This window comes from Pyxicephalus adspersus, chromosome 2 (genome assembly GCF_032062135.1).
Source record: "Pyxicephalus adspersus chromosome 2, UCB_Pads_2.0, whole genome shotgun sequence".
Lineage (NCBI taxonomy): Eukaryota > Metazoa > Chordata > Amphibia > Anura > Pyxicephalidae > Pyxicephalus > Pyxicephalus adspersus.
Genome location: NC_092859.1, coordinates 115,701,669 through 115,729,663, shown reverse-complemented (window position 1 = coordinate 115,729,663; position 27,995 = coordinate 115,701,669). Strand labels below are relative to the sequence as shown.

At 36.4% G+C, this 27,995-nt stretch overlaps 1 protein-coding gene across 2 annotated transcripts; it reads right to left on the bottom strand.

Annotated features, from left to right (window-relative positions):
• Positions 1 to 2,792: 2,792 nt before the first annotated feature.
• On the bottom strand, positions 2,793 to 26,008 carry LOC140324261 (src substrate cortactin-like). 2 transcript variants are annotated; one of them, XM_072401997.1, is made up of 18 exons: positions 25,867 to 25,928; positions 24,317 to 24,372; positions 22,538 to 22,621; positions 21,982 to 22,055; positions 20,920 to 21,049; positions 19,327 to 19,437; positions 19,023 to 19,077; positions 17,501 to 17,556; positions 15,677 to 15,731; positions 13,813 to 13,923; positions 12,051 to 12,161; positions 10,761 to 10,816; positions 9,191 to 9,260; positions 8,208 to 8,353; positions 7,108 to 7,218; positions 6,584 to 6,857; positions 5,318 to 5,362; positions 2,793 to 3,712 (listed from the first exon to the last, which is right to left on the bottom strand). In XM_072401997.1, exons 3-18 carry the CDS (start codon positions 22,619 to 22,621, stop codon positions 3,576 to 3,578), a joined length of 1,626 nt encoding a protein of 541 aa, XP_072258098.1. In that variant the 5' UTR covers positions 24,317 to 24,372; positions 25,867 to 25,928; the 3' UTR covers positions 2,793 to 3,575. The 2 variants fall into 2 exon arrangements, with proteins under 2 accessions (XP_072258098.1, XP_072258097.1); XM_072401996.1 differs by lacking the exon at positions 24,317 to 24,372 and having other exon boundaries at positions 25,867 to 26,008.
• Positions 26,009 to 27,995: the final 1,987 nt, after the last annotated feature.

The window sequence follows — 27,995 nt, the reverse complement described above, 5'->3', positions numbered from 1 at the left end:
TATCTCTTACTCTGTAACACCTTTTCCAGCACAGTAAAATTATACATTTGTTACAATTTTTTACAGTGGATAAAAGAAAAATGTAACAAATGTATTATAATATTACTGTGCTGGAAAGTGTGTTACAGAGTAAGAGATAATCATGTTATTGTAGGATAACCTGTAAAAAAAAAAAATAATTAAATAAACACAAACACTCAATAAACTAATTTAACATTAATTTTTATTTTTTTTAACACATTTTTTACATTTTTTTTTTTTATTCGAATTTTTGCCGGAGAATCAATTTTTTTTTTCGGGTGGGGTCTATCCTAATTCGAAGAGCCATATTTGGGTTGAATATAAGGACAACCTGAATTCGAACACCCACACTATTGAACACCATCTCTTAGCTGACAATTTAATATTCAATGCACACCAAATGGATGGATGTCCTTGTAGGTAAAACCATAACAAAGGTCTGAAAATGTTAATTTATTATCGCATAACCAAAGTTTTAGCCTTTGAGCGTCAAGTCAGCCACTTACTGTCAGATCTGCCAATGTCTTCTTCAATTTTGATTCCTATACATTGTCACAAATGCTAGAGTGTTACCCACCCATTGCCACAATTACAAGAGTGCCATACATTCTATTCTGCTGCCTAGGCAATAATTCAATTACGGGTCTATTGCAAAACTTGCAAAAGGTATTACTGCAGTCCAGTGCTATGTTGTTGCCTGCAGAGCTATACCTGTGCTGATTATTTTGGTGCATGTATGAGTATAATTTAATCCTTCAACTCAGTAATAGCCCCAATAATCTCTATTTGTTCACCTGCTTCTTCCACAAAGAGTCTGTACTGAAATTAGCTCTTCCTGAGAATCCTGTTTTGCACACTGCAGACATATTTCCAGATACCTCTCCTGACGTGACAGCACCCCAGCCTACTAAATGATTGGTGACTCAGGCACCGAGTAGTATCATCAGCAGGGTAGTGACACAGGTTTTTCCATAGGATGGAACATTTTTAACAACAGAAACGGGCTCTTGACAGTGGCGCTACTAGTAAGTTAAGGCAGAAAAATGTATAGACAACCTGTAATATGTTACTATTATTATTATGATTATGAATAATAATAATATTAACTATATATATAATATTCAATATTAATGACATGTTATTATTTATTATTATAATGCAATAATACTATATTATTAAGTATTATTATTATTATTAAAATAATAATGAAATAATAAAGCCTTTGTGGACCTAGGTCATGCACAGATCTAGCCATGCCAGCTATGCACATTGTATTTTCTTTTTAACTATGCAACATAACCACACAGCTAAAGATAGAGCAAGTCATAACAGTTCTTAGGACAAATTAGAACATGTGATATTATGAATCAATGACATTCTTCCATAAATCAAAAGTACAAATTGATTTTTAGACACTTGAAAAATTTACCTAGACATATTGGCTAAATGGACTTCTTGTGGACATAATTTTAGGCATACTTTAACATAATTATTGTGCTGAGATTAACTCACCCTCTGTGAATTTCACCATGATGATACAAAATCCCAGAACTTAAACAGATTTTGTATTCTCATTCAAGTCTATAGGAAGGCAAAACCATTGGAAGCAAGTCAAATGCAAGACAGGCCAAGGGTCATCATTTTTCAGAACAGTTAGTGTTATTAATAAAAAAAAAGCTGTAGTAATGGCAATTGGGATCACAGGTGCCATCTGCTGCACAGTTCTTTTCTCAATGCAGGTCCACCTTGACCCTTAGCTTATCTTACATGGCTATTATCATACAGAATATCTATTACAGTTGTTGAATAGCTATTTATAAAGAAGTAAAAGCTGACATTCACTGAAACATTCTCCAGCAGAAAAGATTCCAGATCCATGTGACTGATTCTCCACCAGAGTGTTCTGAAAGACTAATATCAAGATTAGTGTATTCTGTGTATGAATGCCTTTTATTTTATAAACTTTATATTTTTGTTAAAGAGGAACTATACTCAAAAATGAAGAAAAGAACCAAAAACACACTTACCTTCAATCCCGCAGGGCATTCCAATCATTCCATTGGTGTCTTGCATCGGGCCCCAACATCTGTCGCAGAGACGGCGCTCTGGGCGCCACCATCCTCTTCTTCTCTTCCTGGTTCTTCATCCTACATCACCTGACCCATGCTCAGGCATGCGTAAAAGGAGCACCCAAGAGCCTCCCGGGATGCCTGACGTAGGTATCCCGGGTGGCTTTGCGCTCTCATTCATTCTCGACCGCCTAGGCGGCCGAGAATTAGGGGCCAGTGGTGCACCTTTTTTTTCTTTTAAAAGGGCGTTGCACCTAAAAAAACAAAACAAAAAAAAAAAAACAGAATTTTTACCCTACATAAAGGGGTTCTCTACCCTTTTATGTAAAGTGAAAATTCTTAGTATGGGTACGCTTTAATACCAAGTAGTATTATATTAAGTGACAAGTGTTAGGTTAACATTAACACTGTTGGGTGCTTGCTACAATAGGCACCTCTCATTTGTACGTTTCAAATAAAAAGAAATTATTATAAAATGTTGTAAATGTTTAAGCACCCTTGACAATTTTTACTATCCTCTGTCATGGTAAATTATACTGGACATATTTTTTGTAGGTTAATAGAATAAGGATGTGAAATAGAAAAAAAAATCACGGTGGATACTGTCACTACTTTTTGTCATCAATAAAAATTTATGAACAGAAATCTGTCCTCGGGTGAAACCACAGCATGCAGAGAAGTGTTACATTTAAAAACAATGCATTTTATTTGTAAGTTTCTTGGATGTTTATTGCAGAAAATGTTTAACAATTACAAAGTAGATAACAATAGAAGTGATCACAAGAATTGTATTACAAGAAGTGACAGGCTAAAGCTTAACTCCAGCCAAGACTCTGTTCTGGGTTGCAGATAGATTTGGAAATAATAATGATGTTATTGTTGTCAGGAGTTCTGTTGGGGTGATACCACCTCATTTGTCTCAAAATATGGGCTGAGCAGTTGTCTATGGGATAGGAAGAAACGGGCAGTAATATTACCAGGAGTAGTTATGAAGGAAGTTCTTTTACTATACTTATTTTATTGAAAATGTTTTGTTGTATTGTTTGTCCCCACTGGTGCCATCTCCAATTAAATGGAGGAATCTCCCTAATAGGGCACAGACCGCAAATAAAAACATAATTCTATCCTCACCTCACTACTGGGTGTGATTTATCAAAGTTCTGGAGAAGATAGACTATTATGAGTGAACCTGAGTAATCCATCAAACCTGGAATTATTTTTGCTATTATGTTTGTAAATGTTTTCAATCCCGGACAAGTTCCATTCCAGGTTCCTATTTTCCCCAGTTTTCAAGAGTTTTAATACAACAGGCCCACTGTGTTCAAAACTACTCCTGGCTGGAGTTGGGCTTTAAACCAAAGTTTAAATGTTCTATATTACAATATATATTTCAGTCCCAAAAGGACAACTAGAAAGAAGCAGGACATCAAACTTTTTTCATGTAGCAGAAAACTGCATGCTATGTATAATTGCAAATTCAGATTATCACTGCATAAGCTCCACATAGGTAGCAGGAAAGAGCCCTCGCCGCCCATTGCAGGTTCCAGTCCACCAACCCTCATCTATCATCTCAATGTCTGTGATGATATCCTGAGGTTCAAATGAGATCTCATCATCTCCACCTGTAAATTATAAAATAAGATGTAAATGCAAATGACCAACATGTACATGTTGTTTCCTTGTCTACTGTGTAGAAGCAGTAGTCTCACTGCCGACTTGAGACACACACCTGTGAAGTCAGAGCTAGTGCCTTCCAATCAGTAGGGGCATGGGCTTGGCTGATTGCACACTTATAGGTTTGACTTAGCAGGGGAAGGTGTCAGACCTCTGCAGAGAGTCTATTACTTCCACACAGAGAACACACCACAGCATGGTGGCAGAGAGCAGGCTCCTTCTCCTGGCTATGGCATACAATAAACTGTACAGTATTTATTATAGACTATAACACTTTGCACGCTTTTTGTTTTGACAGCTGGAATGTTTTTGGTTGTCTACAAGTACAGTTTTGCTTTTTTTCCTGCTATTTTAGATGTTGCAAATAGTTGTATAATGAAAGCTGCCCTGCATTTATTCTTTTTTATGTGCAAATATTATTATCTGTGTCACATACTAGTGTGTAAATTGTGTTGTTGTGTTTCTGTGTGTTAATATCTGCTCCGTTTTTTCATCCAATAAGCACATAAATCACTGACCTTGTTTATAATACCAGAAAACAACCCATAATCCTTTGTCTTCACTAAACTTTCCTAACCATCTGGCTGATATCCCGCTTGAACAAAGGGCACCTCTAATGGTGTTCGGTTCATTTTTATTTAATGCTTATGCTGAAAAGTTGTACAAAATGTTTTCCTATTTCTTTATTTCCACAAAAAAGTCTTTATATTCTTTAAAAATACCACAATACTGATTAAACTTTTTCTTTCATTATGTTTGTAACTTTGTGTTTTTTTCCCCTGTTGTTAATTGGCTTTCTCTTCTGTACTGTTATTCAACACATTTTGTAAAGGTAATTGTTTTTGAAAGGGATAGAAAAACAGCAGCGTATTGCTTTTTAATGTCTCTTTGCAATTGAAACTCTGCAGGGAAGCAGAATGGGGAGGAATAAGGGCTGAGTTACTCTACTGGTTTATTCAGCTGTGCATTTAATCTGTGCTTCAGCTATTGGGCTGTGTAAACAAGTTTTTTTTCAACTAAAAGACTTAACATAACAAGGTGAAATAAAAGTGAACAAGGGTCAGGGTTTTTATTGTAGAACAAACAAACTATGTCTTTAATATTTGCTATATCGAAGTATTTTTTAACCTTATCAAAATAAAGAAAGTCCATATTCCATTTAAAGGAATGTATTTGTGAATTAATTCTGTGAACCAAACGTATACTTGTGACATAACCATGTGGGACATGAAGGTCCATTAATAATCTCTTTAGATTTTTCCTTTTGATTTCATTATATTTTACAAACATATGTTTTTAACACTGCACATTTATAAAGTACAGAGATGTGCTTTAAAGAAGAGTTGCTATGTGTTTGATCATTTTTGTGATTCTAAAACCAGAGAATAATAAATCAGTGAAACCTGATTGGGTATTAATGGCAACAAATTGCACTTTGGTACTGTTCTTTTAATAATTCAGCCAAATTGTTTAACTGTGTCAGCGATGTTCCATTTGACAACCTCACCAATGATATTTAAACAGAGAATAAAAATAGATCCATTTCAGCCTACCTGCTTCATAGTCATACATAGCAATAGCTGAGATCCCATTGGTGCCTGTTTAACAACAAAAAAAGGAATTTGTTCATTATGGAACTGAAGATTCTAAAGTATGACTTATTTCTATAAAATGATTGTAGAATGACATATGCTTGTATGAATGCTTGAATGACCTTCTAATAATAAATGGGAGATACATGGCATTTGTTCTTCTATGTCATTGCAGACTTTCTCAGGCAGGTTACCTATTCATCATGCTCGAGTACCAGGAGATGTAGGTATTAATATTTTAGGGGTGGCAAAAACGTAAAGGCCGACATATTCAGAATTCACTCTTCTTGTTTGATTTTCCTGTAGCTTTTACGTTAAAAATCCTTTTAGATGCATTATAATAAATGTGCTACAATGCAGCACATTGTCTTACGTCTAGATAAAAAATTCAATGAACGTTTTCTATGTTTTTAAGTAATCCTGAAGACATCTTTGTTTTAAGTAATTTTGACACCCAGGCTGTCACTTCTGCAGTGACAGGGAGGGAATTGCAAGTGAATAATAAAACTCTGCTAGGAGCGGTCTTTGATAGGAGCTTAAGCTGTGCTATAATGACAAGAATGGAGATTTAGATTATTACAGGTGCCCATCACGTGACTGATTTTCTTGTCATTTACTTTTTATGCTTTGACATTTTGTAATCAATGTAGAAAACATTAATAGGAAAATCATCCTAAGCTGTAATTTATTAGTATAGCACTGTACAGATGTCAGATTTCTGTCACTGGAAACATTCTCTTATGACTGTTCGTCATAGCTACGTACACACATCAAATTTTTTTTTCTCGCCCGATAATCGGCTTCAGCCGGATATCGGGTGAGAATCTGGCATGTGTACAGCCCGCCTCGTTCATCGTTCGTGGATCCGTCCTGGCGGATCCACAAACGATGAAAGACGAGCGATCCTAATGCACGGGAAGGAGGGAAGCAGGGTGCCGCTCCGTCCCTCTCCCCCTCCCCTCTCCATAGAGCAGAATGGTGCTGTATGTACAGCACTCGTTCATGCATCGTGCAGTCCTTATCGTGGGAAAGGATTGTGAAAGATCCTTTTCAACGACAAGAATTGCACGTGTGTATGTGGCTTTAGGAGTGTTAGGTCTTAGGCTAATGTACATAGCTTAGTATTGTTTAACATTTATTGTAACATGATTTATATATATATATATATATATATATATATATATATATATAGCTACTGTATTGATTCATTGTGAATATTCTACTGACCTTCCTTTGGTAATTCTTCATACAGTCCTTCCTCTTTATCATCTTGTGGTTCTGTGATACATTCATAATCCTCACCACCATCTTCTTCCTCCTCCCTCTGTAGGGGATCTGGAATAGCTTCATATTCATCTTCAGTGATAGGTGGGGGAACAATGATATCTTCATATGTTTCTTCTTCAAAGCCCGATTCATCCACAGGGGGCACAGGAGCCATCATCATTGGTAGTTTGGGAGGCACCATTGGAGGTTCCCCATAGTCAGGATCCTGTAATAGCTAAGAGAACATGTGCATGGTATAATAATAGAATGTGGAAGATCCCATGTTTAATATTATTGTCCAGGGCTGTCCAACTTCTGTCCTCAATGGCCACAATGAGACCAGGATCTTCACATAAACAATCATTTTTTGATTTTGTGAACCAAAACCTAATAAAATAACTGTTGTTTGTTATTGGAAAAATTAAACATGTGTGCATAGGACTGGAGTAGGACAGCCTTGGTAAAAGTTATGGAAATGTATTTACTTCCTCTTCTTCAGGTTTTGAAGTCACTGCATAAACACGTGGAGTTGGAACTGGAGCTGGAACTGAAACTGGTTGCCTCTGAGACACATCAGTGTCTACATTAACTTGAACCTACAACAAAGAGAACAGTTTACAAACCTGCCTAGATGTGGTTAACAGATATATATTAGTGGATATTTGCAGATCTAATGCTATTGTTACATAGTAGGGAGTGACTGGTTGAGAGATTGATTGTTAAAGACCTTGTGCAAACTTCAGAGCAACTCAGAAATCACACAGGACTATTGACTCCTTCCTCAACTCCATGGACCTAATTTATTAAAGTTCCCTAAGACTGGAGAAGATAGACTATCATGGGGGAACTTGGGTGATCCAGCAAACCTGGAATGGATTTCTCAAATATATTTTGCTATTAGCTGGCAACTGCTTTAAATCCTGGACCACATCCATTTCAGGTTTGCTGGATCATTCAGATTCTCCCATGATAGTCTATCTTCTAAAGCCTTGGAGAGCTTTAATAAATCAGGCTCCATGTGAAAGCACTGGTCTAATCAGGAGGCAACTAGTGCTGACGTGGGTAAGGGGTAAATGAGTCACATGCTTATCAATACTTGTATTATTATTATTATTATTATTATTAATAAACAGGATTTATATAGCGCCAACATATTACGCACCGCTGTACATTAAATAGGGATTGCAAATGACAGACTAATACAGACAGTGATACAGGAGGAGAGGACCCTGTATCTTATCAAGAACTAGTAGGTGTTATTTTTTGTCGCTTGCACCCTAGCAGAACAGTGGGGAAATTAGGAAAGGTAAGGGGGTAAACTAAGGTAACCTTTTATTTGCCCCATATTAACAGGTTAACTTTAATCTTTATTTTCTTTTCCTTTGTTTTTTTTTTTTTTTACCCAAAATGCTACATAGCCATTGTTTTCAGATGTATCAGCTGGTAGCTGAAGTTGGAAACCTTTTGGTCTAGCTAGCTAGAATTTGAAAAGGATAAATTCCCAAAATGCATATCCTGACATTTCCTAAGTTTCTCATTTTTATCCTGACTGTTATAATAAGCCGAAATTGTATTAATGTCTCACCTCTTTTTTTACTTGTCCCTCTCTTTCCATCTTCTCTTTCTTCAGTCGCCGTGCTTTCTCTTCTTCTGCTTTCTTTTCGTTTTCTTCCTCTGCTGTCTTGGCCATGTTTTCAAAACGTGATCTTAGATTCCTAGCACCACTTGTCACTTAAACAAATGATATAATTTTATAAGGATTTCCACTGTAAAAAATACTACACTACTATAATTTTTTTTATCAGCAGCCCACAATTTTACGTTTAATCCAGTTACACATCCACTTTAAAAAAAAAAAAAGTAACATTTAAAAAAAAATCTTAAAAATATTACAGAAACATCAATTTTATAAAATATTAGGTATTTGGTGGTACATTTGCATAAAGTTCTGGGAAATTTGAGACAGGACTAAGTCAGGATCATTTTTCCCACAACCCAAGGACATAAAGACAACTAGTTACTTAGAAGCATAAAAGAGGCAATCTATGTCAAACTGGATCTCTAAACAGGGATGGGGCCTTCAACTCCATGTGTCTATGACATATATCACCATCTAACATCTCTACCTCTGTGATTTGACCAAATTCACACTCAGACTGTAAATTAACATACTAATGTGTATGCTGGCTTATAAACAGGAAGGGATGAGATTATTTTACTAGACCAAGGTGGTTCACAATTTCCACACTTCCCTTCCTATGTTTGGACAATCTACATTTTACCTGTGTTACCTATGTAACTGTAATAGGGAGGTAAGTTTCAGGAAGTTCCAAAGTAGATCAAGAAAATTTCAGAACTGAACTAGTGGCTTGGATAAACTGTTAAACATTTCCATTATTAAAGAACGGGTCCAGCTGAATGTAAGTAACCACTGTTAGCTTTATTGTGACCTGGATCTATAAGAACCTTACCAAACACTAGAAGCAATTTGTTTATCGTACTTGCTAATATTAATATCCATAGCTCCTGGTTTATTTCGATACACATAGTCAAATTCCAGACACTTACTGGCTTCCAGGGGTTGTGTTTTCTGGTATACAGAACTTGGTGATTCAATGTCACCAAACCCTGCGGCAGACTGTAGAGACAAAACACATAAAAAGGTACATATACCCTGTTCAATAAATGCCAAACATCTAGACAGTAACAAGGGGTATTGGGTATATAGGGAAGACTGAAAATAAAATGAAAATAACACAACACAATAGACACAAGTATTGGAACATGGCAAAGTATGGCCTGTTTGGGTATATACATTCGTTCCTTGCAAAGATATAGCCTACATGGAAGGACCCTGTTAACATTGTAGGGAACTGCTTTTATTCCACTGGATGACCCTAGACGAGAGGTTTCGATCCAGGGTTCATTGAGCTATGTTAGGGGTTCCCCCTCGTTATGGATTCCTTGACCCATGAGAAATTTGGCCCTCTCAAGTCAGTTACCACTTTTTGGCTACCTATAAGTGTGACTTACTTTGCATTGGACAGCAATGTAAGTGGCATTCTTCCTACTGATCACCACACTAATACTGTGAACTGTGGATATAGTAATTATAAAATGAAGGTTATTACAAGGCCTGCATGTTAAGATGTTCGTAAAAGAGTCCGCCCTTGACTGTTAAAATTGTTAAAGACCTCCTTCCGAAAATACTAGTTGTCTAGAACATCTGTGGTAATATTTTCTTTATTTGGACCAAATATGCCAAGAAGGTCATAACTTGCATATTTGTTAAAGGGACTAAAAGTAATGAAGCAAGAGGGTCAGCATGACAGACAAGCAAAGAGCATTTATAGGAGAAGGTCAGCAATGGTAGTCACAATGCTTCTCTCATAACGGGTTTCCCATTTGCCTATACCCTATACCAGTGTTTCTCAACCAGGGTTCCTCCAGATGATTCTAGGGGTTCCTTGAGCAATCAGGAGTTTGTGACTCTCAGGTCAGTTTATCAGATACCAATGATCTTTTTGTCTATCTGTATGAGTGACATCCTTCCCACTGGCCACCAATGTAGGAGGTATTCTTCCAAATGACCACCACTCTAATGTACACTGAGCTGTGGATCTAGTGATTATAGTAGAGGTTCCCTGAAGATCCGAACATTATTTCATGTTGTTTTCCTTATGTTAAAAAGATGAGAGAAATACTGCCCTGTACTATCACTTTTTGCTCAAACACTGTGATCAATTGAAGTAAATGGGGAAAAAGCAGATAGCTCATTGCATTTAATAGATTAGTATCCAAGAACAATATACAAACTGTTCTTCTTCCTGCCACTTGAAAAAGAGTGGATTACCAAACTTTCTATTTACCCAACAGTCACTTAGCTGATAGGTTGAGGGTTGGTAGATTTTTTATTATCACACCTTAATAAAGTCACTTGGTCAGTCTATCCTCTTTATGATATTTAAATATAAATAAAGTATTGTTTTATGGGTGCAATTAACATAGGGGGTAAACAGCACAACTGTTGTTAGGAGATTTCCTGACTCACAGGTTATACATACAATTAATTATTGGAAATGATACAATTTCACAAAGTAAACTTCTATCAGGCATTACTGGAATGTGACTTTCCCACCTTGTCCACACGGTCAGACTGTACTCCAAAGCGCCCTCCAAACCCTTTGGCATAATCTGAGTAATCACAAACACATTAACAAACAAATTTAGTATAGTAATTGCATAATTAGTAATAAAGTTTCTAATAAAGTTTTTTTGAAGTGACACAATGGGCACCTAGAGAGATCCTGTACCCAGAGCATTAAATTCAGCAAAAATATTGCAATAAGATTATCTGGATATTATTAGTCTGTAAAAGTTTTCCTAAAAGTCGGAAGACTGCTGCTGGACCCCCCCCCCCCCCCCCCTTTTCCTAAATGTGAAGTCAGCAGACTCCCAGCTATCACTAAAGTAACATTTTATAGTAATATTTTTGCTTATTCACCTCTCCTTCCTACAAAACCTTTTATATAGCTAAAAGTAGGCTACATAAAAGGTAATACAGAGATCTGGGGGGAGGCGGCAATTAACATTCCTTTCAGTGAAAAAATGGAAGCTTCCATAATCTTCCAGAAAGGTTCACTTTAATGGAAATCCTCCAATAGAAACACCTGGTCCCATGGCAACTCCCTGGGATAAACCGTTTGTTTGCTTTGGAGTTTTTTCTCCAGTTTTCTGTTGTGGCTTTAGGAAAGGAAGTGAAGGGAAATCTTTCTAGTAGGCATAAACAACAAATAATTAACCTGATTTTTTAACTCTTTCTTACTCTATTCAAAACTAAAAAATGTTTTAGTAGTTTTGGACTATGCACATGTTATTTCCACCTAATCGCAATAAAGATATTAAAAATATTTTGGTTTTACATACACTTTTATTCTTTCACAAAATGAGTAAAAATTTCTTGGCTGGCATGCTGATTCTGTATACTGTGTTTGTACATGTGCACCTAAAAGTGCCTTCATGCTTGTTCTGGCCCAATGACTTAGATGTAAACCTAAAGGGTAAAAGCTTGACAACCAGATTTTGGAATGGGAGCCCAGGTATTTCATTTAATGACAGCTTCCCAGACATGTTAACCTTTAGCAAACACAATGGGTTTTAGGTTTGAAGAAGTTTGATGATGCCCTAATGTTGGGTAATGTAAACCATCCATTAGAATACTTGGAACATAAACAACATAACACAAGTTTGATTTTTTTTTTCTAATATACTACATTTTTATGAGAGTTTATGAGGCCACCAATCACAAGCATAGTGTGGTATAGTAGCATAATAATACAGTATTAAAATTCACAAATAAATATTATCATATTGACTATTGGATAGGTGTACCATGCCAACACCCTGATCAGTTGGGTCTGGATGTTACCTGTCTGAGATTCATGGGGCTGTATTTGCTCCTTATGGCTCCAGCTGTGAGCTGATTTATCTTGTCTGTCTTTCTGCACACCAAATTTTCCACCGAAACCCTGAGAATGATCTGTTAGAGCCAAGATAAATGTAACAAATATAAATAGAATTCTAAATGCAATAACAAACAGAAACATATATAATTTACTAAAATATATCTGCCATGTATAAAATATGAAAAGGTGATCAGAATAAAACAATATGAGATGACAACTAAATTAAAACCTAGTATCAGCCAAGATACCTTTTTCATTTTAAGAGTAAGGAAAGGTTAGAAAAAATATATATATATTGCCGAATGAAGTGGGGAAAACAAGTGTCGCACTAAAGGTTAAGAAGTCCAAAACTATTTGGCTAAGATCTATCCCCATACTGACAATATCTGCTGGATATGTGGATCGGCTCTTGATACGTTATTGCATATTTTTTGGAAGTACCCTTCTTTGTCTACTTACTGGTCTACGGTGGCAGACCTTGTCCATAAGCTCACAGATCCTAATATTAAAGATAAACCAGCTTTGGCATTACTTCATGTCTCTGATATATTGAAAAAGGCATACAAAAACTATTTAGTACAACATCTCTCGAATGCCACAAAAGGCATGCATTCCTGAAATGTGGAAGTATGACAAACCGCCATCCCTTGGGCACTGGCTTAGGAGGGTGGCAGATGTTTACCATATGGAAGACATGATGACAGCTGGAACGGATCAGACCGATAAATTTATCCAGACCTGGTATTACTGGGTTCAGTTTAGTACATCTGGAGAGTATTGTAGATTGGCTGGTGACTTTTTTTGTTAAGAGTGAGTTATTGTGTTTGATTGTAAAGACCGAACTGACACATTAAGTCGTAGGTTCATCTTTTTATATAAATCAGCACTTAAGCCTCAATGATGTCATAGACCTCAAAATGTATTAGTTTATCTCAGGATTTCTATGAAGAAATAAACCCTCTTGGACATGGAGCTTTTGCTTTACCCCAACCTATCTGTTTCACTATAGGTGACCCTAAAGTCCCCTCTGTGTTAGAGAGCTCAAAGACAAAATATTCTACAGGGACGTATCGTTACACCAAGAAACTAATCCAACTTTAGATTCTAAAGTTTTTTTCTCCTGTGTTTCAGCTGCAAATGTTTATTCTCATATCCTATTATGCTGAACACACAGTAACTGGGCAGGTGAGGAGAAATACCTCCAGTGGGGACACAGACAACAGTAAAGAGCTGAAAAAGAAAACTTTCCCCACTCTATCCAAAACTTTTCTTCACATCTTCCAACTGCAAAGCATTGTGTTACCGGATTGTAACTTTGGCATGTTAGCATATGTTGTGTTAAGGCAACTTATTCAAAATGACTCCAATCAAACTTAAGTTATTTTTTCCATGGTCCTAAAGAGAATGCTTTGCTGGACTTTGGCTATAAGTACGTTTGTAAATATCACATCAGAACATTAGTATGGTAGTTGCAGAAGAACTCCTGATGCTGCAGAGACTGACCCAATCCTTTATGTGTGTTCACATTGAGCTTGATTTAAAAAAAAAGTTAAGAGTCTTCCCTGAAAAAAATATTTTCCTATTGCTTACTATTTACCTTATCCAGTCATGAGAAAAGCAGATTCTTGATTACTCAGAATACTTAGTCTTGTGTAGATGTATGAAGATCATAGAATCATGGATGTGTACCTATAATGGGCTAATGCCATACAGTGGTCTACATACCTGTCTGAGATTGATGTGGTTGTACTTCCTCCTTGTGGCTCCAGCCATGAGCTGCTTTATCTTGCCTGTCTTGTTGCACACCAAATTTACCTCCAAATCCTTTTGAATAATCTAAAGGTCACAAGTAAATCATGAAGGGAAATAAATAAAGAGAATAACATGAAAATAACTGATGATGTCATTAGAAAATACATAATTACGATTCTGTTTGTACTTTAGAGAAACTGCTGGTGAATGTTTCAGTCTACAATCCACATACACTATCCTCTTACTGTTCCTCCATTGTCTACCGCAGGCATGTCCGGCCCGGGGTCCAATTGCGGCCTGTGTTTAAATTTCCACCGGCCCGCAGCCTCTGTCATCTAATCAATAATTTGTGGCCTGCCAGCACTGTTGACCACTGTATAAAATGCACTCGTTCAAAAAAGCTATTTTATATTCCATTAGAGTTGAGTGGGCATAATCAGCAGGACAGGAGTCCCCAGGAGGAGGAGTGTGTGCACAGGGAATCCCCTACGCCATTATAGTGGGCGTGTGCTGTGCGGGAATCCAAGAATGTGCTCTGCACAGAGCCCGCACTGACACCGAACTCCGTGCACAGGGAATCCCCCACGTCACCCTGGTGGGCGTGTGCTGTGCGGGACCCGCGCAGACCAGGCCCACACTAATTCCTAATGTTAATGGTTCAATGAATGTCAGGCTGAATGGTTGGCCCCCACACATTTTCACCTCACCAAATCTGGCCCTCTTTGCAAAAAGTTTGGACACCCCTGGTCTATCGGTTAGGCTGCAATCTGCACAGGTATAAATGAAAGATACACTACAGTACAGACTGAAAATGAAGCTTTCAGATACAAAGATCATACCTGTGCTTCTCCACTTCTCCATATTTTTTTTTATTAAGGCTAGGTTCACCTCGGAATCAAATTATCCTACATGCCTCCTGGCGGCTGGCACTTGCACAGCAGTGCTGGTTCTTAAAGAAAAAACGTTTAACAGTGGGCAGCAGTGAGCGGTACTAAACCCCACCCTGCTGCCTCCATTCTTTCTTTATAGGGCTGCCATGGGTAGAAGCTACTGGAAGCAGCAGTTCACTGGCTTTAGGAAGTGGTAGCTGCACTGCAACCTCATTGCCAGTCTGATTACAGCCTAAGGCTGAGCAATTGCATGTTAGTGATATAGTGATCTAAGAACCCCTGCTTGTGACACTAGGATACATTTTTAAACATATCCACTGCAGTATCCTTGTTGTCTTTCAAATACAACAAGTTTAATTTAAAGAAAAATGTCAGCACAGTCCTCAGATTTATACTTGCTGTGTAAGTGTGTATGGTTATACAGGAAGCAAAGATAGAGGAAGTTGCAAGACACATAATTCGGAAAGTGAACACATCATGCTCGGTGTTTACTGGATGTGAGTAATAGCTAATGATTTGCTTTTACTACGTGCTCGAAATGTTCCCCTTAGTGAAGAATGGGTATTTAGGTAGAGGTTGGGAATATACTGTTTGCAGAACTCACATTTTTATTGCATTTCTCCATCATGTTTGTTGGAAAATTAGTGAAAAATTATTAGGTGGTAAAGAATATCAAACATATATTTGTGTGTATTTGTGTGTGGTTCCTCTTTACAATACACTGGTAGGTAGACATGACTATGTTAGGAACATGTGAGTAGTAGAGTGATCCATTGCAGGAACAGTTACTATTTTGAATAGTGATGCTATAACGCTCTGTGATATATAAATACTTTATAGTAACATAACAAATTCATGTTGTTGGGTTCAGATACACTTTAATTTCAGTCTGCCATGCCCATAAATTTGCAGGTTTTATACTGTAAACGTTAATTCCATCTGCTCACCTTGCTGAGATGAGTGTTGTTCCACCTGAGCTTTGTAGTCATATCCTAGTGCAGACTGAAAAACACAGAGCTGTAAATGCACTGAATCCTGAGAGGACATACAGTAACATACTTTATTCCATTTTTTCATATTATTTCCAGGTCTAGGAAATATTCTGTAGGGAAATTCTTATGTTCATCATCAAAATGGCTGCCTTTCATTGTATACTCCATCATGAGGTCATGATATTTAGCCTGTGGCTCAGTTTTTCTAGAAAAAATACATGCTCTTTCCACATCATTTCATTTCATTATATTGGAAGGAAAAGGGAACCAATGACCACTATTACTTTTTATACAAAGTTAACTCATGAACACTACAAGATGATTCAATAAACACAGTTTCTGCTGCCTATACTATCTACTAAACATTCTATCATGTGTCTGATGTATGTTAGATAACAGAAATAAATATTCAACTGTCAAAGGGCAACAGTGGCTACTTTCTTTTACTATTTAATAATAATATTGTTATTATAATATTAATAATTTTAATAAAAATGATTTATATAGCGCCAACATATTACGCAGTGTACATTTAATAGGGGTTCAAATGACAGACTAATACAGACAGTGATACAGGAGGTGAGGACCCTGCCCTGAAGAGCTTACAATCTAGTAGGGTTTTTAAAAATATACACGACAATTTAGAGAGTTATATAAAGGTATAAGCAACAGAAAAAAAGGCTTCTTGTGTTTAAATATTAGATGTCAGCAAACCTTTGCTTTGTCCAAGAAAAAGCAACAGGTTGGTAATTCATACTCACTCATTCATCTGAAGTTCTGCCCCATTGTAGACAGGTAATCACTGACACCAATGAACCTTATCTATCTGTAAAAGGGACACTCTTACCAGTGACCACTAACATAAGCGGTATTCCAATATTATAGGAAGGTCTGCCAACTAATGTAAGGACGTCCTTCTCTCACTGAACACCAGTGTACAGGGGCATTTTCTGGACAATATCCTCATAGGTTTACTTTCAGTATTATAAATTAAAACAATTGTAAAATATAGTACAGTTGTATAGTACAAATCTGAGTATCAAATACGCTAAATATGCCACGTTCCTTATTCATCATTTGTTCTTATATATCAGCTAATGTGCTGTATCGTTGTCCCCCATTTGGTCTTTGTCTGGGTTCCAGTCTTCATCAATCCTGATAGGCCTGGACCCGGACAAGCTTCAGTTGTATACTGAGCTGTACATGTGCATAGCTGACCACATTTTTTCCAGTCATTTGACTCAAAACATATTAGGGTTAGCAGAATGCTTGCTTTACATTTCCTGTAGAAAATGCTACTTTTGGTTCCCTTTAGTGCTGACAAAAAAAGGTTAATGCAGAGGAAAGAAAATGAAGTGACTTATTAAACTCCTGCATATTGTGCAGTAATACATTGACTATGTTGATAACTTTCTAATTGTGAATTAAGCTTAAAAAGGCTTTATTAAAAGCATCAGAAGCTTGTAATATGTATTGTACAATGTTATGAATGAAACAGTTTAGTGTTTAAAAGTTAAAGATCAATTAATACATTGTGTTTATGAAGTCTAACTTTGCAAATAATTCTAGAATACCTCTGATTACATAAGATTATAATTATTATTATTGTATTAAAATGTATCCTGTTATCTGCTTCTTTATATTTACTTTTCTTATCTTGGGATTTCTCTGTACATATAATTTCATTAAGGACTTCATAGCACACAGCTGTCTTTTCTCTATTACTAATCAATTACCTTCCCCTTCAGTAAACATTATTGTACTATATACACATATTACCTTGTCCACCCGATCTTTCTGAACTCCATACCTCCCTCCAAAACCTTTGGCATAGTCTGTACAGAGAGATAATATTACAAATTATATTTATACAAATAATAACATTTCCGTCTCTGTCATTCACTTTTTTATGTATTACACACACGCTTAATACTGTCAATGGGTCAATTTATTAAGACATGCTGTATTTTATTATTATGACTTGTTTACTGATTTTATTACTAAGAATTTTTTTTTTGAACTCCCAAAACATTGTATTACTCAATTAGGTTTAATATACGACATACATTGAATTTTTTGGTCTAAATTAGGAAGTAAAATCTTACACACGAAAATATGATGTGATTCTAGGTGTCAGAGGCATTTTTACATTCTACCAAATGGCTGAGATACAAAAGTGACACATTTCTTATTTTAGTGGATGAACTAGGCTTTGTTTGGATGGTATTTTCATACATTTTAAAGACCATAAGTTAAATAAAAAGTATTCCAATAATATAAAATGCATAAAAACTACTTAAAAAATGTAAATACATGACAAAAATCTAATCATAGCCAAGAGATGAAATGGGTATTTATGTCATAGGGATAGCAAGAATAGGCCTATGTAGTCTTTGAAAAGGGATCAAAGAACTTTTTTAAACATTAAACACTATTCTACCTTCAGGTTCCCCTCAGCAAAAGCTAGGTTGACTAAGTTGCTCCTAATATTAGTTTCCTTTGATTTATTATACCAACCTATATCACTAAAACACAATAACATATCAGTCATCTGAATACTTGCCAGTCTTGTTAATAAATAAAGAATAAAAAGGGAGTTTGGTACTTCTAATAGGTAATACTTGCCACATTAAATTACAGGCCACTAAAAAAGTTAACTACTTAAGGACTTGGAGATCCTCACCCTGAATTACTAAAGTATGGGGTAATGTAAAAGGAATTTGAGTTGAACTACAAAATTGTGACATGAGGCAAAATGAAACAAAGTGTACTAAAGTGTGAAATGAGGACACTGATATGCATGTCAGCCATCTAATTATGTTCAGGGGAGTCCCTATTTAATGTACAGCGCTGCGTAATATGTTGGCGCTATATAAATCCTGTTTAATAATAATAATAATAATAATAATTTAAGTAATTATACCTACTCCTTCACACCTGGGTGATCCTCACCTGACTTCAAACTTTGGTAAATCAGGGTCAGGATCACTGCAGTCCACAACCTAGCAAGTCAGACCCAATTTTTCGTCCTTTACTTTGATTTACACTTTTGCCTTCAGTCTACCCCCCGTTGGTGGTGTTTAGTTCATGTATTCTATACAGGTCATTTCATTGACAGATCCCCATATTAACATTCTCATACATGACTATTTATAAAACAGATATTCCCTCAAACATTCCCTGGTGGGAGTCATCTAGGTCCATGTTTTTTAATGGAAGTAATTGATTCCCACCAGGGAATGTCATTAGAGCCTAGAGACTTTCTGCAGAACATAAATGTATAACATGAGATGTAACTCACCTTGTTGAGAAGAATGTTGTTCAGTCTGACCTTTATAATCAAATCCTACAGCAGACTAAAATAAACAAGCAAAATTTGAACAAGGCAAGTTTATAATATATATGTTTGCAGAACTTGATATAAGAATTATACAACAAAACAGCAAGGGAGTTCTAGAGAGTGTAATATTCTTCAGTTCCCAATCAGATTTCAGTTTGCATTGTTTGCATAGATAAAAAAGTGACGATTTCTTATTGGCTAGGACAAGAAGGATCAGCTGTGCTCACCATGGAAAGACACCAGGTTGTCTCGAACATACACCCACCTTATCACATCTCTCCTTTTGCACTCCATATTTGCCCCCAAAGCCTTTAGCAGCATCAGTCTGTGAGGAGTGTTTTTCCAGTTCTGCTCTGTAGTCATGACCCAGGGCGCTCTTGAAAAGAGATAGAAGGAAATATCAGCAAACTGTATATGTTTCCAGTTTGCACATACACTAGTTTCATCCGTCCAGTTCCTCCCACACTCCACAATGCTCCCATTCCCAATCTGTGTACAATAGGCTCAATACATGTTTTAAAATATACAAAATAAGTAAGTTGTGTGTAAAATCTTTTAAAAAAAAGATTAGGGTTAGGTCTGTTCTGCCTGGCCCACAAATCTGTATAAAGGCAGGGAAAATTCCCTACTTGAACAATTGCCACCTGGTCCCCATTGGAGGTTTTACCGATATATATTGATCTGGTGACACAATTTTATATTCTTATCACTTGGTCCCCGGGACAAAGAGAAGAGGAGAATCTACATAGTGGAGACATGGACAGCAAAACATTGGGGATCAAATTCCTAAACTGGAGTTCAACATATTTTTTGTTAACAGGTCTCTGTACGCAGGGCTTCAATTGGCACAATCATTTATAATGCAATAATAAAACCAGTGGGTCAGTCTTTTTATAAACAGTAGACATCTGTATGGCAGAAAAAAAAACATAAAGGGTTTCTACTGCCCAAATTTTTTTTTCCTTTGGATACAGTGGGAATCAATAAAATATCAGAACTCCTGTCAGGGCCACTCTCCCGATACTCATTAGAAGTGAAGAAATGGTTCAGACAAATTACAGAATTTCTTTAACATTACAAGACTGAGTCACGGTAATTATGACTAACGAGAATTATCTACACCATGACCTGGATAAATAACCTTTACAGACATTGTTATTTGGGTTTCTGCAACCTGAGGCTCGATTGGAGAAATTCCTTCACTTCTTGTCTAGTACAAGGATTACCTAAAGAATGGAAATGCTGGAACCTAGGCCAGCTTTGTATTATTGTACATTTTACAACTGACATGTGGTAAGGTACTTCCTAAAAGAAGGTAAAATTTCTCTAATAGAGTCCCAATGCCTGACATGCGTCCAAAACTAAAAAAGGTACTGTATAGAAACACTTCAACAAGTTTCTCTGTACCAACAAAAATAGATTTGTATGATAGCCTTTCTAGTCTATCCCTTAACATTTTAACACAGCCTTGTCCTCGAACCAAAGTTGAAACCTTTTTATATCCGGGTGTAAAATGCATGATGACCATACACAAAGCAGTTTATGTAGCACATATCTACTGGTACCTACTGACTAATATGTCATTTAGAACGTTTTCTTTTCTGTCACCGGGAAGAAGTGGCAGGAAATCTCTCCAAAATTATGGAGAATAGCAGTCTTTACTAGAACGAGTGTTACTACTTGAATATCCCTCCACAACTGACCAAATCTTAGCTGTCATTGGAACAAGAAGAGTGAGGAAACTATCCTAACCTGACAAAACCATAAGGACCTGGTCAAGGATGTAAACCCAACACAGCATAGCAAAAACTGGGAAAAAACATGGGACTGGAGTTTTACATCAGGAATACCGACTCACCTTGTCCATCCTGTCTCTTTCTGTTCCAAATTGTCCTCCATAGCCATATGAAGCCTTTGGACCTTCCTGTAACTCCTTCTTCTTCAGCTGCTCATGCTCTTTAGATACATTGCTTCTTAACTGATTGATACTTAAGGATAAAATGGTTTTTACTGTCTATACATTTTTTCTATCTCATAAGTATTTCAAAGTCATAAACAGCTTTAGTCTGCCATCACAAGGATTCTATACTTTAGCAGTTCGGCCTACACTTCGATTCCCCATGCTGTGGTTCCAGCACTTCCTATAAAGCATACACATTTCTAGCACACCTGAGAGGTAGAATCTCTTTCCAGCATGCAATGGGAATTACCTCCAACTGGATTCCCTTCCTATGAAAATACATACAAAGGTCATGGAGGCTGCCACTGCTGCTTCATTGCCATCATGCTGAACCAATGTTTTAATAATCTCTTAGCTCTGAACAAATATGCAGATCAGGAATTCTGATTTCACCCTGAGTTTGCTTGCCACATTTTTGTTATAAATTCCTATAAAATGATGAATTTAGAAACAGACAGCAACTAGAAATTTCAGAATAAGGCCAGCCTAAATAATTTTAACAGGACAAGCTTTGCCGTAGATAATAATGTAATAAATGTCATAAATATTTTAACTGCTAATGACAGCTGGAGACAGAATAATATCTGCATATCTGATAAGATAAAGGGTATCAAAAATTTCTGTTAATTAGACGCTCAATTACTATATTATTTTTTTAAATAGCCCTCCCATGGGATATGTGATGAGTAGATGACATTGTTGAACATTCTAGTTGCCTGGCTGGCACTCTGATCCTTCAGTAGGTTATTTAATTAGAACAAGCCATAAAAAATGTTGAAGTCTCCATAAGCACATTATTTCAGCTTGTCAAAAAAAGTGAGAGGCTCAGCATGGCAGCCCCAAAACTAACATTTTCAGGAGAGATCAGCAATGCCTGTCTCCATATATTTCTCATGACTGGCATCTTTTATAGGAAACTTGACATTCTGTTCAATTGTACATACAAAGAAGAGAACTTACTCTATATGCTGAGGACGGCCAGATCCTTGAATGGTCTTTGCCCCCCACCTTTGTTCTTCTTCACTGATGTCATTCTAAGGAAGGTACAATTCAATACAACATATAGCTTTAAAAGTAGCATGTAAACATCTATTCAATATTCCTATCAGCACAACAAAATAGAATGATGCTGTTTACCAAAAACCTTATAAACACCTTAATCCTATTTTTAAATAACATACAATGATAAATGTTGTCAGGCATTATAACACACACAAAAGGTACTAAGATAACATCTGTAATGACAAGGGGCTTCATTGGGGAGGTTTTTTGTTTTCTTTGGGGGGGGGGGGGGGGGGGGGGGAATGCGGCCTAGACTACAAAGGGAGGTTACAGTGGGGGTGGTTGGGGTTAAGGAAAAAAATACAGGAGTGTGACCCCTTCTAGTCTGCCCTATTCAATCAAAATGCTATTACTAAAGCTGGTTTGCAACAGTCTAGGTTTCCAATAATGGTTTACCACTTTAAAGATGACAAATCTATTGGCTGTAATAATATGTTCATGGCGTTTGACTTACAACAAAGTCTGGATCAGTTTCCCAGTCATCTCCACCTTCGGTCGTATTTATTGAAACATTGTGTCCCACGGCTGCCTTCCACATCTGTTGTAAAAGCACACATAACATGGAGACTTTACTGACTCAGATAGGTGAATCTCATTCAGCAACAATATACTTTCAATACACACATTGTATATGATATATGAGACCATATGATTCAAAATTAGTTGGGAAGTACTAAAAGTGTAACTTCACCTCCCCTAAAATAAACTTAGGGCGGAACTCCAGCCAAAACCCTTCTTCTAGTTTTGAGTATATGAGAGACAAGTATTTAAAATACATTTTTAATGTTCGTTATTGTTAATGTTCACTGTTTCCCCTCAATTCCTTTGCTGAAAACAACCTTTTACCAAGCAGGAGGACGTTCTGCAACAGAGAAACAAATAATTAAAAACTAACAGGGGTTTTAGTATTCTAATATTCATACTCTCATACCAATTTATATTTCTGTCTTTGCGGTCTTTGTTGCTTTTACAGAGATTTCCCCTCGCTTCCTGTCCAGGGGACAACCTATAAATTATTTTTTTTTCAACAGAGGGAAAATGGGTTTCACATCTCCCATCCTCACAACCCATGATTATGTGTACGAGAGGTCTTACAATGTTAGGAGGGGTCATAAAGGCAATAAAGTCAGGTATAAGATAAAACCAGATAATAGTTTTTTCTGTTAGTCATCGTGAGTATTGCCCTTTGTACAACTTCATAGTAGTTGAAAGTTGGTGAATCCATGTCAGCAATCACCTGTTTTACAGTTATAGTACGTAAAGCATGTTTTTTCAAATGTAAAAAATATTGATTGTTTTATGCAGAGTGCAATGATTTTATTATGATTGGATGCATCTAATAATGTTAGTATGTAACAGGCCTCTGCATTATTATGGTCCTCATACAGTAAGCTGACATCATAAAATGCTTTTATTTATGCTGCAGGAGGAAGTGGAAAGATTGTCATTTCCTTTAGTCAGCATGGAATCTATGTAAGCATGTAAGATACCAAAATTGCATGTGTATTTTGTATTTTCAGGACACATAAATAGACAATTTTAACAATATAGTAACAATTTTATACCTACTGCATTTAATATAGTCAGTATACCATTGCATTTATAGTCAGTATGCATTTTCAGCACAGCAGAAGAGTCTGTATAACAGTGGAAGACCGATGATAAGGCATAAATGTTTTTTAACTCCAGCTCTACTACTGCTCTATGGGTATGGGTGCGTCCTATTAAGGTCTAATTGAAGTTATTGCATTGTTGTGGGGTGAGCCTAACTAGATTGTGCCACTTCAGATAAAACCAATATATCAGGCCACCATCAGCTATGGCGATAAGCTAGCACCATGGTGGGCTTAGGGAGGGGTAGGGAACTTTTAAAAGAAAAGTAAATTTGTCCACTAAGTTATTGCAACAGGGAAGAAAGTTTTCCTGTTCAAATTACCTGTTTTCCGGTCACCATTTACTTGTACTGTATACAGCTTTAGATAAGCCTCATTTAGAGAATCCTAGCTTGGATTTTCCCTGTGCTACATCCCTTCTTCCCAATATAATACAGAGCCAACTTCTGAAGACTGTATGGCAAAATTACACCACCAAAAAGGAAATATATCATATGATGGATCAAGGTCCTTGGAAACCCAAGGCAATGATTGGAGACTGGTCAAACAATAAACCTAGCTGATCGCACAGGGAGTCTTCAGATGCACTGACATTCAGACAGGCTTCAACTTTGCTATACCTTCACAACAGCCAAAATTGGAGCTCCTCTGTGTTGGCCTTATCCTGAGTGACATTCTAAGGAAGAGAAGCAAGACCATAAGTCTTGGCCATTAGTTAGGAAGCTCAAGACATCAAGTATAATAATAAGGTGTCTGGTTTTATATTTATTGCCCTTTAAATCATGTTTTTTAGCATTAAAATATAACAAATATTAAAAACAGGAACATTGTTATATTTGATTTGGTAGATAGTTAATCCTCTTTGCAGTGGCAGATGCCAGGTTCGAATCTCAGCCAGGACACTATCTGCATGGAGTTCACAGGTTCTCCCTGTGTTTGTGTGGGTTTCCTTCGGGTACTCTGATTTCCTCCCACATCCAAATATATTAAGCTAGAGGAAAAGCCCCCCCCCCCCCCCTTAAAAATTACCATAGACTGTGGTAATGACATATGACTATGGTAGGGACATTAGATTGTAAGGGCCCTTTGAAGGACAAGCAGTGACACGACTATGGACTTTGTAAAGTGCTGCATAATATGTCAGCGATATATAAATATTGGATAATGATAATATTTCTCTTTTCTACATAAAAAGTAGGGCAATAATACTGTTATGATACTAATAATAGTTTTACTCTATTTCCTTACAAAATGCTAAGGCAGATTAATGTTCAGTTTACACACTGCAAAGCAGGAAAAGCTTCTACTGCGTCAAGCAAGTTGTCTTTTCCTGCTTTAGATCTTCTTAGAGATCAGATGATGAAATCTAAACACACAGGAGCAAACATTTAAAATTTTCCATGTTTTTACCATTTTTAACATCAAAAACAAACGTCTTAGAAGTAAGTTTAATTCACAGAAAGAGCTACAGGTTTTTACTGTTGTTAGCCATTTCCTCCTCATGTGATGCACAGTCATATTGCTACCAGGCTGACATTTCTGTGCAATACAAACGGAGGAAATTGAAATGTGACAATCAAATGTGAAGGAGGTCACGAGTGACAGCCTCCGTATTTCTCTCAGTTTAGGCATCATTTATTAAAGATTATTCAGCATATAATACAACCAGATTGAGTTTACAATTCGTATAGAACAAAATTGTAAAAGCAAGGTCTTATAGGTATTATTTGAACAAATTTTGATTAGGTGAACTATTTTAAGTTGTGAAAGATAGCTGCATTCTCAATAGGACTGAAAACATAGGAAATAAAAGCTTTCTATCATTGGAGCAATCTTGTGATACATTTATTGTCACTATTTTCTGCTTCAAACATTTCTCTATAGAAAAAGTCTTCAAAGAAGGTATTACTGAGGCTACCATAGAATGAAGCGAACCAGCCATAACAGCCCAAATAGCTACCAGAAAGCACAAATTTACCCAATTCTTCCACCCCACTATCTGTGCTGTAGCAGTATAATCATCCCAATACCCAAAAATACAAAACACAGGATCCAAGGGTACAGTGCATCCTATTACTGTAGAAACATGCATGTATCTTTTTGAAATATATTGGCAAGTATATATACATGACCACATTTTTACCAACCTAAGGAGTAACTGTTTTCTTACCGTTCCTAGGGTCTGTTGTATCCTGGTCTTTTAGTGCAAGTTTTTCTCTTCTATATGTTGTATTCAATGATCTGTCAAAACTGCTATGTTTCTTATAATATGTGGTTGGTTGACTGTTCCGTCTTTGCCGACTTCCTGTTGTCACAGTTCCTCTCTTTCATTTTGTGGCTCTAAAATTTGACTTCCCTTTCTGTGGTTCTTGTGTCAAAGTATATAGATCTTACTTTAATTTGCTTAGCTTTTAAAGCATGGCCACGGGTGTCTTTATCTCATAAGTAGATATTTTGGATTTCTGGTGACATTCAAATAAACTCAGTAGTGCTTACTTATGAAAAAAGAAAGAAAACAAATTGCAGAGTTGCACTATCTTTATATGTAAATACAGAATTAGGCATCAGAAAGCTTTCTGTAAGGGTATGGTTTAAAAAATGCAGTTGTTTTTGTGTAAAAGATTCTGCAAGTACCTTCAAGTATTTGACTTTAGTATCATTTGAGATAAAGTAGATGAAAACTAAAATCCTGGCTTTTTTCTATGTCATCATCATATTGTGAGCAGTTACTTCCTTTCTTATAGACACAAGAGGAAGAGAAAAGTAGTTTAAACACAGTAAATGCCCTCAAAAAGTCCCATTAGGAGCATTCCAGCATTGAGGCGACAAGTTAAAGGGGCACATTTGCAGAAGAAAACGTATGAGATCTCAGAAGTGATCACCACCATAAGAAATATGATTTCTCTTTTATATATCGAGTGTTTTAAAAGTAGCAATCAGATTTTAAAAGTGAAAAAATATATTTTACCAATTGCAGTGTCATATGTTAAGGAGACACTTTGATCACCAATCTGCCAATGTCACTCTAGTGGCCTCAAGTGCATGAAGAACAACATTTCCATTTTTTTCCTCTATAAAGAACACAAGGCATCACATTTAAACACTTGTAAATGCAAGGCAAAGCACATTGCAAATTTAAATCAAACCTAGCATAACACCAGCATTATTAAGGAGGGATCAGGTGATTGTATAATGAAGGTCTTCAACTTAGCAGTTTCCTAAAATGGTAGGCAATGAATACACCACCAACTGCAGGACAGAAGACGATAAACATTTGCTATTAGATTTGCTAAAATCCTTGCATTGTTTATAGTTCACACGAAGATAAGTTTTCAGTGACATTTTGTCTAGTCACGTATTTGTTACCAGAAGCCAGTAACAATTTTAGAACATTTGTATTAAAATACCTATTTTTTTCCTGTATATGTTACTCTTATTTGTATAAATGTAGGGAAATTGTTAGTCCAGGTTTTATTTCAGGACACACATAAGAGTTCATTATGTTATGCTTGTATATTGCAACACCTGGAGATAGTTTCCTGAATTACACCAGACTTCTCTATGGTGACTTCAGCAGTGATATTCACTAGATCCAATTTTTTTTTATTAAGCAGCACTTAGTGTAAATTTTGAGTCTTAAAGTCCCCAAGCACGGACCCATAAATGCTACCATGGCAAATACAACCCTGATTTGATGTGTAAATTTAGGCTTTAGTCACATAGGTGTTTATTGAAGGAGATCACCCAGCTACACTGTTGTTTCAGTCCTGATCAGTATGTCCTTTCAGTGGTCTCCAATTTATAGTTTGATCATAAAAACTTAGCACTGTATCCATAAAAAAAAAATGGGTTCAGACCTTTTCCTGGTCTCCTTGAAATGAGCCATGGAGTGACAAAAGCGGGGGAATAAATCATACAACAATTACTGTATATCACACGTTTAAAGGAAAATAAAAACTTCACATACAAATAACTGCACATGCAAGATCCAGGGAGGGCCTGGACAAACCTAGCTGTAGTTGGAGACTTTTAGATACCTGCTTGAAAAAAAAGAGGGGGAAGTTTACAGTGGGACTTAAGAAATGAACACAGTGCTGCTCTTCTGATATTTGTTAGTAGACAAAGGGAATATTAAAGTTTGAATTAGAGGCTAGGTCATCGTTGCCTGCTTTCTGGATGTTTTGTTAATGTGATAAAGGCAACTCATTATTTTATTAAGTAAAGCCTAAAACATTTTTTTGCAGACAATATTATACATTAGAACTAAAAACTAAAAAAAAAAGAAGTCTAACAATCCAG

Coding starts and splice junctions, on each gene's coding strand:
- LOC140324261 (XM_072401996.1), bottom strand. CDS start 22,621: ATGTGGAAGGCAGCCGTGGGACACAATGTTTCAATAAATACGACCGAA. Junction 22,056..22,537: donor AAACTGATCCAGACTTTGTT/GTAAGTCAAACG, acceptor TACCTTCCTTAG/AATGACATCAGTGAAGAAGA. Junction 6,858..7,107: donor CAAAACCTGAAGAAGAGGAA/GTAAATACATTT, acceptor ATGTTCTCTTAG/CTATTACAGGATCCTGACTA.